This window comes from Lissotriton helveticus, chromosome 7, assembly GCF_964261635.1.
Source record: "Lissotriton helveticus chromosome 7, aLisHel1.1, whole genome shotgun sequence".
NCBI classification, from domain to species: domain Eukaryota; kingdom Metazoa; phylum Chordata; class Amphibia; order Caudata; family Salamandridae; genus Lissotriton; species Lissotriton helveticus.
This window is the reverse complement of record NC_136068.1, coordinates 1,561,555,635-1,561,573,093: the sequence shown is the minus strand read 5'-3', so window position 1 is coordinate 1,561,573,093 and position 17,459 is coordinate 1,561,555,635. Positions and strand designations below refer to the sequence as shown.

General features: G+C 46.8%; 1 protein-coding gene across 1 annotated transcript in view; it reads left to right on the top strand.

The window, feature by feature from the left end:
* The first annotated feature begins 443 nt into the window (after positions 1 to 443).
* LOC144770500 (transmembrane channel-like protein 7) overlaps positions 444 to 17,459 on the top strand; it is a 345,542-nt gene continuing 328,526 nt past the window's right edge. The window contains exon 1 of the mRNA XM_078655055.1: positions 444 to 924. Within this exon, the coding sequence (XP_078511181.1) occupies positions 864 to 924 (61 nt within the window). The 5' untranslated portion in view covers positions 444 to 863. The remainder of the gene's footprint in view (positions 925 to 17,459) is intronic.

Genomic DNA, 17,459 nt, shown 5'->3' with positions numbered 1-17,459 from the left:
AGGTAACTGACTGGGTGTGCCAAATCGATTCTGGCACAAGTCAGTGGGTCTTTCAGGTTCTACACGATAAGAAGCGACAGGGTGCACCCGTCTTTGTGTGCCTTTGAAAACTGCACCTTCCTTAACATCTCTCCTCTCGGCCTGCCGCGGGTCAGCTCCGACTTAGCGAACTTCGATTTTACTTTTGTCAACTGCTAAATCCTTATTGAAACAGCGGCTGTTTGTTCTGGCTTCAATAGATGTTTGCATTTTTCTTCCCCCGTTTTCTCCCTCCCTACACCCATTACCCCCCGGGTCCTGCTCTGTGGTTCCTTCACCCGTCCAGGCAGACACACAAGGTAAGGACGCTAATAGGGGCACGCCCGGGCACCTGTCCAGCGTAAACTGACTTTATCGGGCCATGTAAATCACCACAACAAATCATTAACCTCCCTGACACGATCACACACATCGCACGCCCCTGGAGACAGCTGCCTCTTTGACTTCCTCCTCGTGCCCTTCCTTATTGCAGCGCGAGCTCGGAGTCCACATAGCGACCAGCAGCGAGTCACCTCGTAAACTTCAGTGCCCTCCCGACCCCTGCTCCCTTTCGGATCCTGCCGTGCACGAGGAGTAGGGGCATCAACGCATAGGATCGAGTTCCCCCCAGCCCTCTCTTCTGAAATACAGCTCTCCATGTTAATGCAAAGCCCTCCCCCCACCTGGGGACCAGAACCCATCTGTTAGTGTCAGGTACCCACGTCCTGGAGACAGAGCCCCCCCGTTTCTTGAGGACTGGCCTCGCCTTGGGCACAGCACCCCCTTCCATTTTAGGACCCTCCAGATATCTCCACGGTCTTTGGTGGTGACCTCAGCTCGGTAGCATGTCTGGCCTCGACGAAGACGACCCCTTCGGTGGCTACAGCGGACATCTCCCGGGAGCAGGTAAGACGTCAGAAGGGGGGAGATTGAGTGACTGGGAGGAGAGAAAGGGAGTGCGAGTTCGGAGGAGCGGTCGCGAGCGCAGGCAAATGGAGAGCGTGCGAGTGCAGGGACCGAGAGAAGAGGTATTTTCAGTATATATAGGAGGCCGTGAGTGAGTGAGAGCGATGAAGAGACGGAATATAGAAAGTCTAGAAGGAGATTGTGGTTGTGAGTGCAGGAAGATGGAGAGAGTGTGCATGCAGAGACAGAGGAAAGAGTGAATTTTAACATAGGAGGAATACAGTGTGTGCTGGAAAACGAAAAGATGTATGCGCAGAATGGAGAGGACAAGACTGCCGAGGAGGGATAGCCCAAGTAACGGGTGTTTAAATTGCATTCATATAGCGCTTACAAGCCCTGACGAGGCGTTGTGAGTGAGTGGGAGTTCATGAGGAGAGGGTGAATGTAGGTGGTGGCGAGATTCAGTGAAGGAAAAAATAATGCCTGAGTATAGGAGGAGAAGGGAGACAAGACATATTTGAAACGATAGTGTGATTGTAATTGAGCGTAACGTTAGAGTTTGAGAGCTGGCCGAGGCATATCAATACGCAGCCCTGAATGCATATCGGAGAGGGTTACTGCCCGCGGGTAGTCCTGTACATTTACAAACACAATACATTTTTACAACATAAATACACCATTTATATATACACAAATATATTTTGATATATACACAATCATTTTGAACAGTATATTTTACTGCTCGTACTTTTTGGAAAAGACACAAGTCACGTTCTGGACTGAAGGTTCAAATAAACAGCAACCAAATGCAACAAGAATTTCAATAAACCATAAATCAATTCTTTGGTCTATTAGGCAATTTGATGTCTATTTCCTCTATGTGCCGACGCGTTTCAAACCCGATGTTTTCAATTGTCAGGTTCTCCTCGGGGCTCTGTCTTCAAAGTTTATCTGTTTTCCAGCTGTCGCCGGTCCGCAAGTATTATTTTGCACTCAACTGGGTTCCTTAATCTTGATACCTTAAAGTGTCAGTTTGTTGTTCTTATAGTTTCCACTTTTTTTTCCTGTTTTTGAGAACAATACTTCTCCTTGTCGTTTTATTCACAGTCTGATATATTTTCGATCTCCCTCGTGTACTGCAACCACTTCATTTGTTGAATCCCCAGGCGGCTACTCTCATTCTCGGCCAAAGTACAATTTCTTGATTTTGCGGCGATCCGGTGACTGCTTAGTCAATCTGGACTTGAAAGGCATCAAAGATGCATTTTTTCAATGCAGCCTGTACAGACTGGCACCGGTTGATTCCACTACATTTTGGGAAATTGTTTCCTGACTCAAGGAAAAAAGAAGCTATTTTTAGGGGCTCAGATATTAGGCTGCAGACACAACTGGTAGGGCAACTTGCAAAGGTAAATTATAAAGAGTTTGTGCTATTTTACTACTACACAGGCAGACACAATTGCAGTTATCTTACAGATTAAAAGGGCTTGATTTGAATGGTGCAACAGGTGCAGTGGCACTGGGGCCAACAGCTCGAGGGACCCCACTAAACAGAGAATATTGCTAAATTTTACTACTAAATAGGCAGTAACAAGTGCAGTTATCTAGCAGGCACTAGGGCGATGATTTCAATGGTCATGCAGGTGTATTTGCACCAGGCGCGCAACACCCATTGGGCTGAATGGGCTTCGGCCCCCCGTCGTCATCTTCAGCCAGGGCTGCCAAGGTTCAAATGAGAGCACAACATACTTTCCTGATTTACAATGATGTAAAATAAAGAAAGTATGAAAACCGTTTTCCCACTTTCATTTGTATTAAGGCTCCACTTTTATTCTCGGATGGTTTAGAATCCGAGATTGTGATTTTAATGACCCCTTCAGAGAGGCACAGAACCAGCCAGAGACAGCTATCCTCTGACAGTTTCAGCAACCCTCCCTGCCCCCTACCTTTTGTTTTCTTTCAGAGGGGTGCCACAGAGGTGATTTCCTTGCCTGAAGCAGGAATTTCACCGAAGCACGTTTGATGTGCGGTGCAGCATGGAGTGTGAAGATGTGCACAGCAGGGGCATATGACACCAGCAGGAAGTCCTTTACAAAGGAAAAGCGTCACCTGCCCTGGCCATCCCTTTACCCCTGCTGTGCACATCTTCGCACTCTCTGCTCCAAGAGTCCTGTTCTGTGAGCTTGAGGTTCATGAATCACCTCTCAAGTGAGGCCCCGCCTGCCCTGGGCATTTTGGACACAGCTTTTCGAGGAACACCTCAACTGATTTTTTTTTTCTCAGGAGATGTCCTTACTTGTATCCAGCCTGTACTTGGAGCGTTGCTCAAACCGCAGATCTACATGAGGAGGGGAGACACTTTGCAATGGTAAATGTTAGAGGGCTGTGTGAAGAGTCCCACACTCGCATCCTGTGGGTAATGTACCGGCATTCTTCATGTGACCCGTCGCTGTGCGCACAGTACATCCCAGGTTTACACCCATTATCAGTTTCCTGACTGAACACAGTGAATAGGGGTGCACAATAGTGCTGCTCATTGCGTCCTATGGCCCCTTCATTGGTTGGAAGGGATTGTTGGGGTGGAGAGGAGCTGTGAATGTGGTTAAGCACGGATATAGCACCTAGTGGGTTTTGGCACTGGTTTCAGTGCTCGTGCTGGCTATGAAAGCGGCACATTGAGGTAGCGAGAATGGAAGCACCTATAGTTGGTGCCTGGGGTGGGGCTGTCACCAGATGCTGTCAACAGTGGCCAAACTTCTAATAGGAAGGCGCTAGAAGCCGAGGGGAAAGCAACTCTTTAATTTAATGCCTGACTGGTCCGTTCTATGATCAATCCGATTTTATTATTTTTAACAAATCTTGCCACTGAAGGGTGTTACTTGGTTGGAAATAACATGTTAGGTCCTGGTTCCCCACAATGTTTGTGCATCGATGGATGTAGGTGCTTGGATTCGGTTTCTGCACTCCTGTGTGGGCTGTAGGGTAACATGGTGAAGTGAGAGCAGAGATCCTGCGTTGAGAATGATGGCTGTGAAGTTGTGCGACACCTGGTGTGTCCTCACCTTACACCACAAGTGTGATGGAGGTGGTGGTCAGGGGCGCGTGCTAGGCCTCAGTTCAGCTGTGTGGGCTTGGGGCAGTGATGCCACACATACCTGCCCCGTGTCTGCTGAGTGGGCAGGACAGTGGTACTATGGATGGGTGGTACTTGCAAGTGATGCTGTTGAGAAGCAGAGGTACTATGGATGGTTGGTACTTGCAAGTGATGCCGTTGAGAAGCAGAGGTAATATGGATGGGTGGTACTTGCAAGTGATGCTGTTGCAAAGCACAGGTGCTATGGATGGGTGGTACTTGCAAGTGATGCTGTTGCGAAGCAGAGGCGCTATGGATGGGTGGTACTCGCAAGTGATGCTGTTGAGAAGCAGAGGTACTATGGATGGGTGGTACTTGCAAGTGATGCTGTTGCGAAGCAGAGGTGCTATGGATGGGTGGAACTTGCAAGAGATGATGTTGAGAAGCAGAGGTGCTATGGATGGGTGGTACTTGCAATTGATGCTGTTGCAAAGCAGAGGTGCTATGAATGGGTGGTACTTGCAAGTGATGCTGTTGCGAAGCAGAGGTGCTATGGATGGGTGGTACTTGCAAGTGATGCTGTTGCGAAGCAGAGGTGCTATGGATGGGTAGTACTTGCAAGTGATGCTGTTGCGAAGCAGAGGTGCTATGGATGGGTGGTACTTGCAAGTGATGCTGTTGAGAAGCAGAGGTGCTATGGATGGGTGGTATTTGCAAGTGATGCTGTTGCGAAGCAGAGGTACTATGGATGGGGGTACTTGCAAGGGATGCTGTTGCGAAGCAGAGGAACTATGGATGGGTGGTACTTGCAAGGGATGCAATTGAGAAGCAGAGGTACTGTGGATGGGTGGTACTTGCAAGTGATGCTGTTGCGAAGCAGAGGTACTATGGATGGGTGGTACTTGCAAGTGATGCTGTTGCGAAGCAGATCGTAGCCGCATTTTCAGCAAGTGGCCTTGAGGCGGTGGTGCCCCTCGCATGTCCTTGCAAGAGATATGATGCAGATGTGAAGCAGAACACGCTCCCTTATCTGCCGAGTGGCCCCGGCCAGTGGTGCCACAGGTGGGGTGTCCCTGTCCGGGATGTTGTTTGAAGCATATGGGGCCCACTTCTAATACATCCCGTCAAGGGGTAGGTTGGCCTTTCTAAAGTAGTCTGCAGTACTGTAACAACAGATGATGGCCGAATATGTCTACCACGTCCTAGGTTTGGATTGGGAGTATGTGTATTGTAGACAGGTTCGTAAGTTTATTTGTGGATTTTTAGTTTATTTTCATGTTTTTCTTCGATTCACCCTCTATCTCAATAAAGACCGATAATACCTGCCAATCTTAAATATCCACTGTGCAGTAATTCAATTGTTACATCATCATAATACACATTTTAAGAACATAAAAAGAAATAAAACTAATTTCGTTGCGCGCACTGCATCGCATTTGGCGTTGCAGTGCGTGCAATGAAATTCATTTTATTTATTTTTATGTTTACTTACCTGTATTTGGCGGTATTCCATAGTTTTCTACCCCTCACTCTGCCCCTCTCCCATCCCACGTCACCGCCCGGCAGCACTCCCACCACCGACCGCTACTGGTTCTTTGTAAGAATTTCCTCCATCTGAAGCCAGGCCCAATGTGTTAAGCTGATATATAACAGCAGGCTTGTTCCCAGGCCATGAGTCTAGACTAGGATAATTACTTTTTCTTAGTTTCATTTTATATTTTGTTTACTAGATAAATTGGCTTGTGTGTGGTCTCATTTTGTTATTTTCTTCATTCTTTAGTATTATTTGGCCATTTGTTAAACATGTACGCTAGGAGCCTCTTGGTGCTATAGATATGAAACGGATAACAGATTCAGCTTGGTGGAAGGAACTATAGTGTGAAAATACAGGTTTTTAGCTTTTTCCTTTATTTTAGGCGGGATAGTGGTCTGTAATAGTACAGAATGATCTAACACCTTACACAAACACACAAGTACAACAACAATTGAAAGTCTTAGTTTATTAAATGCAACTTTATTCTACATAGATTCCCTTCCTTATGCATTTAGATACCTTTCATGTACTTAAGTATCTTTATATTTATTACTTTGCACTAGCCTAGATCTCACCGTATATCTCTCGCAATATATTCCCTACCTCCACCCCGACTCATCTCAAACCTCACTCTACTACTCTCTCCAATGCACTGCCCTATTTCTAACCCTTTACCTCTATCAGTATATTCTCTACCTAGACTCTTTCATTCATCCTAAACCCCATACTCTTCTCTCCTCTACCCCTCCTTCCATCATCTCATACCTCTTTTAGTATTCAGAACGCCCAAACAAGCCTTTCTAAACCCTTCCCTCTGACTCTTCCACCCCATCCCAAACCCCCTCCTACTGCTGTGACCCCCAAATAAAAAACACATTCTAGACCCTTCCTTCTTTCTTCTATCGCTCCACTATTCCTTTTCAATACAAATAACAGACTAAGATCTCCACCACTCAGATTAATTTCATATTTCCCTATATCAGTCCCCACTAATTCTGTTTGGCTTCCAGAGTAGCGTGGTACCCACCAAAAAGCGCTTCAACACCTCATATGGGGTAGTAAGTGTAAAGAACAGCAAATGTAACATGATATTATCAAAATGTAAATGCTTTATTATTTCTCATGCCCCCTCTGAATTCCAGCATGAATATTATGGGGTGCTGCTGCACAGCACCCCACGCGCACCTACTTCCGCTGCCTATACATTAAAGCACCATGCTTTAATGTCTGTACTGCCAATAAATTAATGCTTGTTGGTGTTCTAGTTTGTAACAACACTGCAAATGGACACATTGCAAAATCTCAAATTCCTTCTTTGTCTTTGGGGGGGTGGACAGAGTCCCCTTTTTGTGTGAATTATATCTGTGAACAGTCTAGGTTTTTCAGAGAGTAGCATGTTGTTCTGGGTTCTTTTGACCCAGTTTCATGGGCATTCCATTAGAAAAAAGGGTGTAATTTTAACCGTCTACATAATATCGTTGTGAGACAATATAATGTATTTGAGTGACACTTTATTGCAAGATGAACAAATCCCTTGTCTGTTATATAAATGGCTCACATTACCCTCTGTTCTCCAATTTACTTCTCATAAAACTGATTGTTGTCCAGTTTTGAATGCAGAATTTGCCACTTTTTTCTTAGCTTGGCCTAAGCATTATCCGATCCTGATTGTCTGCCATTTTAGCCCCGCTCCCATTAACATGTTAACCACGCCCCTTTTTATGCCATGTTAGCCCCCCCCCCCCGAACTTAAGACCTAGTTGCGCCCCTGATTGGCACATGGCCAAAAGTTGTCAGGACTCCTCTAAACACCAAATGTAGCTATATTGAACTTCTAAATAAGAAGTCACACGTCCAGTGACCTTGCAGGCACCTGGGTCATGATTTCAATGGAGCAGCAGGTGCAGTGAACGAGGGCATGACATGCTAGAAACCCCTCTAAACACCAAATAGTGCAATATTTTACTACTAAATAGGCACTCACATGTGCAGTTACCTTACAGGCAGTAGGGTCATGGTTTGAATGGTTCAGCAAGTACAGTGCCACTAGGTCCCCTGAATGCATAATATTGCTATATTTTACAACAAAACAGGCAGTCATAAGTGCAGTTATCTAGCAAGCACTAGGGTCATGATTTCAATAGTGCAGCATATGCTGTGGCACCAGGACAAAAAGCTTCAGGCACCCCACTAAACCCAAAATATTCCAACTTTTTTATTCCTAAACAGGCAACCACAAGTGCAGTTACCTTGTAGACAACAGGGTCATGATTTGAATGGTGCAGCAGGTACAGTAGCACCGGGCCTACACATTGTCAGAACTCCTATAAACCTATAATATTGCTATAGGAGACCACTAAATAGGCAGTCACAATTGCAGTTTCCCTACAGTTAAAAGGGACTTGATTTAATTGATGCAGCAGGTGCAGTGGTTCTGGGGCCAAAACCTCTAGGGATCCCACTAAACCCAGACTATTGCTAAATTTTACTCTTAAACAAGACAGTCACAAGTACATTTATCTAATAGGCACTAGGGTCATGATTTGAATGGTGCAGCAGGTGCAGTGGCACCGGGCCCAAAAGTTGCCAGAACTCCTCTAAACACATAGTATTACTATATTTGACTACTAAACAGGCAGACACAATTGCAGTTACCATGCAGTTCAAAGGGACACGATTTGCATGGTGCAGCAGGTGCAGTGGCACAGGGGCCAAAAACTCTAGAATCCCTCTAAACCCAGATTGTTGTTAAATTTTAGTACTAAACACCAAGTATTGCTATATTTAACTATTAAATAAGCAGTCACAAGTGTTATTACCTTGCAGGCACTAGGGCCATGATTTGAATGCTGCAGCAGGTACAGTGGCACCGGGCCCAAAAGTTATCAGAACTCGTCTAAACACCTAGTATTGCTATATTTTACTACTATACAGGCAGTCACAATTGCAGTTTGCCTGCAGTTAAAAGAGACCTGATTTGTATGGTGCAGCAGGCGCAGTGGCTCTGGGGCCAAAAGCTCCAGGGATCCCTCTAAAGCCAGATTATTGCTAAATTTTACTACTAAATAAGATAGTTACAAGTGCATGTATCTAGCAGGCAATAGCGTCAAGATTTTAAGGTGCAGCAGGTGCAGTAGCACCAGGACCAAAAGCTCTAGGCACTGGCCGATAGGGTTAGCCCTATAGCGATGGGTTGTGCTAACTTTAAAATCATAGGGGACCTAAACATCCATTTTGATAATAGGTCATCCACAACCGTGAACACTCTGCTGGCGGATCTTGAAGCTCTCCAACTCATCCAGCTTGTTACTCTTCCTACCCACTCAGGGGGCCATATTCTGGACCCCTTTTTTTCCACGCTTGATGGGGTGAAGATGTCAGACCCGATGCAGATGGGATGGACGGATCATTTGCTAGTGGAAGCCATTTGTCCCATCCACGATAAGCTTTTTAAATCAGTGGACAGGCCTATCCTAAAAAGGCTTTGGCATAAGCTAAAACTTGAAGATTTTTACAGTTTACTGGAACAGAAACCTTTGAGCGCCTTTGTCAATGTGGACCCAGGCTACCAACAGTTCTGCACTTGGATCTCTGAGGCTCTTGACTCCCTTATACCTTTGCGGTGGTCGAAAGGTAGGGCAAAAACATCTAGCCCTTGGTATAATGAGTCCCTTGCCGAGCGGAAAAAATCTTGCCGGAAAACAGAGAGGGAATGGAGAAGATCTTATGACCCAGCTCTGAAAATCCGGTATTTTGCCGATCTGAAGCTCTATCACGGGGCCATCTGCAGAACACGGGCCGCATTTTACGCTCAGGAATTTGCAACCAGTACTAATCCATCTAAACTGATCTTTAAAGTCTTGAAGGACCTTATGAAAAAAAGAGCTATCTCGGAGGTGATCTGCACAGACTTCCATTGTGAGAGCCTAGCCACTTTTTTCTTGGAGAAAGTGCAAAAAATTTACCGAGGATTCGATCCATGTCGGCCGAATCCAGAGGTAATTGACCCCGATTTTTTGGGGTATGAGACCCTGGCTACTATACCAGATCTGTCCATTGAGATCTTTGACAAACTTAGCCTTAGGGTTAAATCAGGTTCTCCTCTGGACCCGCTGAAGCCAGCTCTCATTAACACACTTTCCCCGCTGTGCCGAGCTCCCATATTGAATCTCATCAATATGTCGCTGTCCAATGGAACGGTACCCACCGCCTGGAAACAGGCAGTGGTTACTCCTATACTAAAAAAGGCCAACTCTGACCCGCGGCTGTCAGAAAACTACCGACCTATCTCCCTATTGCCTTGGATATCTAAAGTAACGGAAGCCCACGTCAACTCAGTTCTGTCTGAGCATCTGGCTCGCAATCAGATACTGGATCCCAGTCAGAATGGCTTCCGGCCTGGACACAGCACCGAGACGGCACTACTTTACATCATTGAACATCTTCGCCAAGTACTTGACTCTGGACGTACAGCAGCGCTTTTACTATTAGATCTCAGCGCTGCTTTCGATACTGTGTCCCACCATATATTGATCCAACGCTTAGAGGAAGCTGGAGTCACTGACATTGCTCTCAAGTGGTTTCGATCATTTCTGTCCGATCGAACCTTTAAAGTGGCAATACCACCAGGCCAATCTACCATCTATCCCTTGGAGCTGGGAGTCCCACAGGGCTCCTCATTGAGCCCCAGAATGTTCAACCTCTATGTGAAACCGTTAGCTGCGGTCGTCAAACAGTGGGGTTTGACGATGACCTCATATGCTGACGACACGCAGCTGGCGGTGACACTTAGTGGAGACCCTGAGATGGAGGCCCCCAGATTCCGTGCGGGACTTGTGGCAGTAGCAAGCTTGCTTCGCACCAACTGCCTCCAGTTGAATGCCACCAAAACTGAGGTGTTGGTGTTGGGGAAGCACGCTGAGCTATGGGGAAACCAGTGGTGGCCACCAGAGCTGGGAGTTACTCCGATTCCAGCTTCGAGAGTGAAAAATCTAGGCATTTGGCTCGACCCCGCGCTCACTTTTACGGACCACACTAAGAAGATGGCCGCCACGTGTTATGGTATCCTGCGGGGCATAAGGCCGGTCTTAAAGTACTTTGATCCCCCCACCAGACAGCTTGTGGTCCAGGCGTCGATATTATCTCGGCTGGACTACGGCAGTTCGCTGATGTTGGGGATGAATCAGGCGGAGGCCTCCAGGCTCCAACGGGTGCAAAATGCCGCGGCGCGAGCCATTGTGGGCCTCCCCAGACACTGTTCTGTGTCAGGTACCATCTTGGCCCTACACTGGCTTCCGGTCAGACAGCGGATCAAATTTAAGGCGCTGTGTCTGGCCTTTAAAATTCTGAAATCTTCTTCGCCGCCGGCACTTGCCAACTTACTTACTCCTTACATCCCTCTGAGATCTCTGAGATCGGAGGCTCTCCACTTGGCAGTCTGCCCCCGCTTTAAACTGAATAGAATGGGTGGCCGCTCATTCCGGGTGCTCGCAGCAGGGCTATGGAACTCGCTTCCGGTGTGCATCCGAGCTCTTAATGACTTGTTCGCCTTTAGGCAGGCGATCAAAACCTTCCTGTTTCCCGCCTCTGAATAGTCTTCCCTTCTTTTATTGTGTGTTATGTTACAGTGCCTGTCAAAAGCGCCAGGACGCCCCTTTGCTGGGGCAGCTGTGCGCTCTAGAAATATAAATAACATAACATAACATAACATAACATAACATAACACCACTAAACGCCTAATATTGCTATATGTTACATATAAACAGGCAGTCACAATTGCAGTTTCATTGCAATTGAAAGGGGCTTGATTTAAATGGTGCAGCAGGTGCAGTGGCATCGGGGCCCAAATTTGTCATAACTCCACTAAACACCAAATATTGCTACATTTCACTACTAAACAGGCAATCACAAGTGCAGCTACCCTGCCGACAACAGGGTCATGATTTCAATAGTGCAGCTGGTTGACTGGCACCAAGACCAAAAGCTCCAGGCACCCCTCTAAACACCTAATATTGCTATATTGTATTCCTAAACAGGCTACCCAGGGGCGTAACACAGGCCCCCGCAGCCCACGCGGTGCGGGGGGCCTCTAAGCTCCAGGGGGCCCCTCGGGAGAACAGACACCACACCAGGCTGTGCCTTGTGTTGGTTATAAACTTCGCCACTGGCGCCACCCAGCACTATCATCAGTTTGTGCTGGTTTCATTATAGCTGATAAATAAGTGGAAGCAACTTCAACTTTCGCTTTGTATTGCGCAGCAGATTGAGGGTGTGTGCGAGGCCCGGGTTCACGTGACATGAAATTGTCAATGTATTTGAGCCTTTACAGGGTTGTTGGCGTACGTGACTGCCGCCCCCTGATTTGCTCTCTAGCCTGCTTCAATGCTGCTTGGCCCACCGGAAAATAACTTTCCAGTGGTCCCCTAATCACTGAAAACTACCACCAGCCAGAGCGAGATACTGCTTAGAGCTGCCTCTGTGTGACTCGCCGTGTGCTCTGAGACATACTGAAATGGCAGCACCCGGGTGAGTCATGCATTTCATTAGGTCTCGCCTGTCGATGCGCATGCGCATCGAGCAAGCGAGACTATAGGGGCTCATCGACTCTTTATCTAACTTGCAAGGAATCGTGGCGATTCCTTGCAGTGCCCGTGACTTTTAAGCTCAATGCGCATGCGCATTGAGCTTAAAAGCGCGTGCACATGGCCCCAGCCGCCTGCCTTGCCTACTCTCCCGCCCCCTCACTTCTTGATTGCACGGCCGCTAGGCCGTGCCTCCCCTACTCCTCCTCCTACTCTCCTCCCCTCCCGTCTGTTCCCGCAATCCTCCCACACCCCCGCTCCGCCCCCTCACTCTCTCTGCCCGCCCGCTCTCCACTCCATCAGGCAGCCAGCCGCACTTCTCCCACACCCCCGCTCCGCCAATAAGCTAAACATGTTAAAAGACACTTTGAAACCATTTTCCTTGCAACGTTGGAAGTGGGTCGATATTGGTGATCTTTTTCTCAAACCAAAATTCAGAGGGACATGAAATTCCTACTTTTAACGTGAAAGCGCGTAAACTTCAGTTTGCGGGTGCTAACCGCATTAGTTCAAATTACACGAAGGTCGAAAGGGGAAAAGGTTGCACATCCCTACTTGCTGAGCAGTCTTGTGAGCGGTCTTCCTCGCAGTCGAAGTCCTCCGGTAAGTCCAATGCAAAGCCCTCCCCTTCCCGCCGTGTCGCATTTCTCCTCCCCCCTCCCCTCTCCTCCGTCCGTTCACTTCATGAATTAGCATTCAAACACACAAACTTCCAGGAACTTTTTAAATAAGCAACGAGTATATTGTTCCTGACGTTTACATTTCATTATGAATTTAAATCACAGTATCTAGCGGATAGTCCAGGCACTTTTTAAACTGCTCAAACCACCGAATTTCATAAGCATTTCGCCTTGTTGTGGAGATCTGGGCACCCTCTAGCTGGATTCTTTTTACATTCAGACCATTGCATTGAGTTATTTAATTGTGTCTCGGCTGTATGCAGTTTTCTTATATGGACCGCTTTTTAGCGTAGATTACGGTCTAGTTACCCATTCAATATGGCGCATAAGCTTAGTCCTCTTTTCATGCGCATGCAGGAAGCGCATTCAGGAGGTACAGGCTAATTAAATTCAGTCACCCGCGGATTTTCGTTTCCGTGCTTTTCGCGTTTTTCGTGTTCAGGAGACAACACCACAGGCTGCTTTCGACTGGTGAGTAGAGGATTCTAGAAGTGCTTACTCTTGACTGGGAACTCGGCAGGCATCTCCAAGTTTTAGTGCGGGTAAACGTATCGCATTTACGGTCTTTTTACAGAGCGTGTTACTCAATGAATAAAGATCGTGTTGAAAGGAACCCCACGCTACCTTTCATCTTTGGTGAGTCTGTTTTACGATTTTTGGTAACTCTAATTGAGAAACGCATTCGAGAACAGATGTTGATATCACCAAGTCTTACAGCAGACACACTCACAGTATTACGGTCTTTTTACGGAACTGGTTTAAGAATGAACATACAGCGTTTTTAAAGGGATTCGCCTGTGCCCTACACCTTCGATGAGTTGTGTACTGAAATTTCACGTAGATGCAAGTGAGAAACGCGTTGTGTACAACATGCAACAGCATTTTACATTTAGAGTGCTCTGTTCTATGATTGCAGATTTGAACAAACTTTTCGCCTTCATACTATTTTGAACAGTATCGTGACATCAGAATTTTGAAGTTCCTTCGTTCTTGGTATCATGACTGAGTCGCATGTAGACGCATACATAAAAGATTGACATTGAGCAGTGTGCTGCAAGGCAGCACATGGTTTCATGCTGTTAGTTATGTGGGCTGGAAGTGTTACTGCACGTCTTCTCCCACAATGGGCGTGTTTTGTGTGCTCATGGTCTTATATGTATGTGCGCCTAATACCATAGCAGCCTGTCGTCGTTCTTTTTCTCGTACCTTTTGTGTCACCCTCACTCACCCCCACTCACCCTCAACCCCTCACCCTCAACCCCTCACCCTCCCTCACCCTCATTCACCCTCAACCCCTCACCCTCACTCACCCTCACCCTCACTCACCCTCAACCCCTCACCCTCACTCACCCTCAACCCCTCACCCACCCTCAACCCCTCACCCTCAACCCCTCACCCTCAACCCCTCACCCACCCTCACTCACCCTCACCCTCAGCCTCACCCTCACTCACCCTCAACCCCTCACCCTCACTCACCCTCACTCACCCTCAACCTCATGCTAAAGATTTACAAAAAAAACCATTAACAATTCTAAAAGCACTAACTCTAATGCTGCGAGACCTATTGCATTTCTAATGCTTGGTTTAATGTTGACATCTTTCCGAGAGAAAATTACCGGGCATTAGTTGTATTTTCAAGTCTGCAAAGGCCTGGATTCTGGACATGACTTATACTAATTGGAAACAAAATCCTATGTATTCATTTGCAATTTCTTTACTTTAAGTATTAGTCCCTGTAACACATTTAAACATGCTTTCTATTTATATATTTTCCATGAAGTATACAGATAAATGGTAAAAATATGTACCAGCTGTGATTTTGCTTTTCTTGTACTGGCTGGAACATCAGAATATCCACCCTGTGTTTATTTGATCTCTGCAGCAGGTACCTAACTGTATTATTAGGACATAGTGAAGTGCAATGACATGGAAGGGGGGTATGTAAGATGTTTTATGATGATGGCTTTACTTTTATATTTTCTTAGTATACCAAGCTTTGTATCAATATTTTAACCTTCCATTTCAGGGGGTTTGCTGCAGTTCAAAGATATTTTAGGGCTTCTCATTGATCAAAAAAGTGTCATTTCTAATATTTATCTTTTATCAACCACTTTTGCTTGGTTTTGCTTGCAGGAAAATGTTACACAAAGTGACACACATTTTGCATTTGAGTGTCACTCATGCACTGAAACCATGGAAATGTTGCACAGTCTGAAAACTTGGCAACATTGTGTATGAAGCTTTCTCACACCCCTCTGTCTCCAGGCAGCACCCCAATGTATGGAACCTTCTCCAACCTCCTTTCCTCAGACTCCTGAATCTGGTGACTGACTGCAGCGGCCCACAATCTCCAGGCAGCAAACCCATGTATCCTTCTTACACCTCTTCCTTCCCTCAAAACCCCTGAATCTGGAGCCTGGCTGCAGTGATTAACACCCTCCGTGCAGCACCCCTATGTAAGGGCACTAGGTTTGTGCCCTTCTATTTATGGTACTATGTAGCAGTTTTTAGCTCTTCTTAGAGTTTCTCATTGCTTCATTGGGTGTAATTGCTGACATTTATGTTTCTCTCGTCCTCCTTGTTGGATTTTGCTCGCGACAAAGTGTCACTCATAGTAGGTGAGTGTCACTCCTAATTACACTAAAGTTATGAAAATGTCACACATAAGCAATCTGAAACCTTGGCAGCTATGATTTAAATGTTAGTTACCAGAGTCGTAGTTATCGATAGTGCTGTAGGTGCACTGGTGCCGAAGCACAAGAGTGTAACCGGGCAGTTGCACCCCAGTACTCAAGGCACACATCCCTTGCTGGCATTGTGGCCTGTTGTGCCCTGGGTGTGCCACAGTTTGTAGCCATTGAGCTTGTGCAGGCGATGTAGTGACGTCGTGTTTGCTTGAAGCAAAACTGGTGCGTGGCGCTTGCCCTGTGTGCATCCCCCACCTGCTTCCAGACAAACTGCCACAACAACAAAACAGGCAGCTACATTAGGAAGGCAGCACCTCCTGCAACGCATTAGCAAAACATGTTGTCTTTTTTATTACATTAATGCAGGGAAGTGCGTTTTATTTTGTCAGTTTGAGTTTTATTGGCTTCCTCCTGTTGCACTGCGCTCCCCCCCCCTCTGACGTCCTAAGGGCACCACTAGGAGCCTGGCGACAGCCAAATGTCTCTCCTGTGCAGAGAGCCGACAGTCCGTTGCTTGAGAGGCTCCTCTGCGGACCCCATCACTCCTCTTATTCAGTACTCTATGTGCAGAGGACCCAGGACGCACTCTTGGAATGGAGGTGAAGGAGGTGGAGGCAACCTCAAGTGAAGAGGGCGCTGAGCTGAGATTGGGGTGGAGGTGAGCATATGAAGAAGAGGTGTTGAGATGAAACTTTATTGTGGTTTACATTAAGGGTATACAGTATGTCTGGGCCATGATGCTTAGCCAGCCTCATAATAAACAAGAGGCTATGAGCCCGCGGGTTCACACGCGTTGCCTTGTGAACCAATATGCTTTTGTGCAAAATGTGTACTCTGAAATGTGCTGCTGACTTTAACCTCTTCTCTGCCCAGGGTAATGAATATTGAGCCAGGCCAGCTTTCAGTGAGCATGTTACTAAGGACTGAAAAACAAGCCAGCATGAGCTATGGTTAAAAAAAAACAAATACTATTTAAAGCAGCAGTGTTATGCTTCCACATTCAACAAAATGTTGGGTTTTGGCTTACTATGTATTTTCTAGCCAATGTAGTTTTCCAGGGCTTCAAGATAATTCAAATCATACTATTGACATAGATGGATGTAAAAGGTAGAGCCAAACCTAGCCTTTCAGGAAGGCCTCTGAATAGTACCTGCCCTCCCCGCCTACCACGGGATGATTGTGAAACGCCTGCCTTGGAGGTAGCATGGGAAAAACACAACCTTTAGGCTGCCAAACAACCCTAGGGCCACAACACCTGGCCTGGCCTCCCTGCGTGGCTTCTCAGCCTCCTGACACTCTCTTCTCCCCCGCCTGCCATTGCCTCAGTGCAAGGAGTGCTTGGCAGAGGAGTACTGCAAAGACACTGCTTTTGTGTTTAGGTGTTCCACCTACCGAGCCCCATGTCCCGCAGTGGCCGAGTTGTGAATGGTCTAATGACCAGAGGAACACCTGCCCCACCCCGACCACATCTATTAAGGCACAGTGTGATGGACTGGCTGGAATGAATGTGGAATAGCACTGCTTGTGGGGTCCGGGCTAAGGTGAAGGTGGCCCAAAACTACAGCCACAAAACTGGCCTCTCACTCGTCTCAGCTCCCCACCTCTAAGCACAGCCTTTTGTGCAGCGACCCGCCTACACATTCCATAGTGGCAATGCCGGCTCTAGGGCGGTGCGATTGGTGCGACAGAACCGGACATTGACTAGGGGTGGGGACGTCATTAAAAAAAAAGTATACTATCATTACCTTTTGCCGTGTTCCTGGCCTCCAGCAATTTTCAGACATCAATTAAAACGTCAATATAACTCAGGTGATTTATCATCTTCCTGGAAGGTTTGTCTAGTGGAAGTTTTGACTCATACTTAGGTAGTGCAGAGGGTTAAGATGCCTGCTGCTAAGAACGTGTACCATGCATATAACGAAGTGCATATAATGCAAATAGGCTAGTGGGTTACTGCTTCTGTAAGAGAGCTCCTTTTGT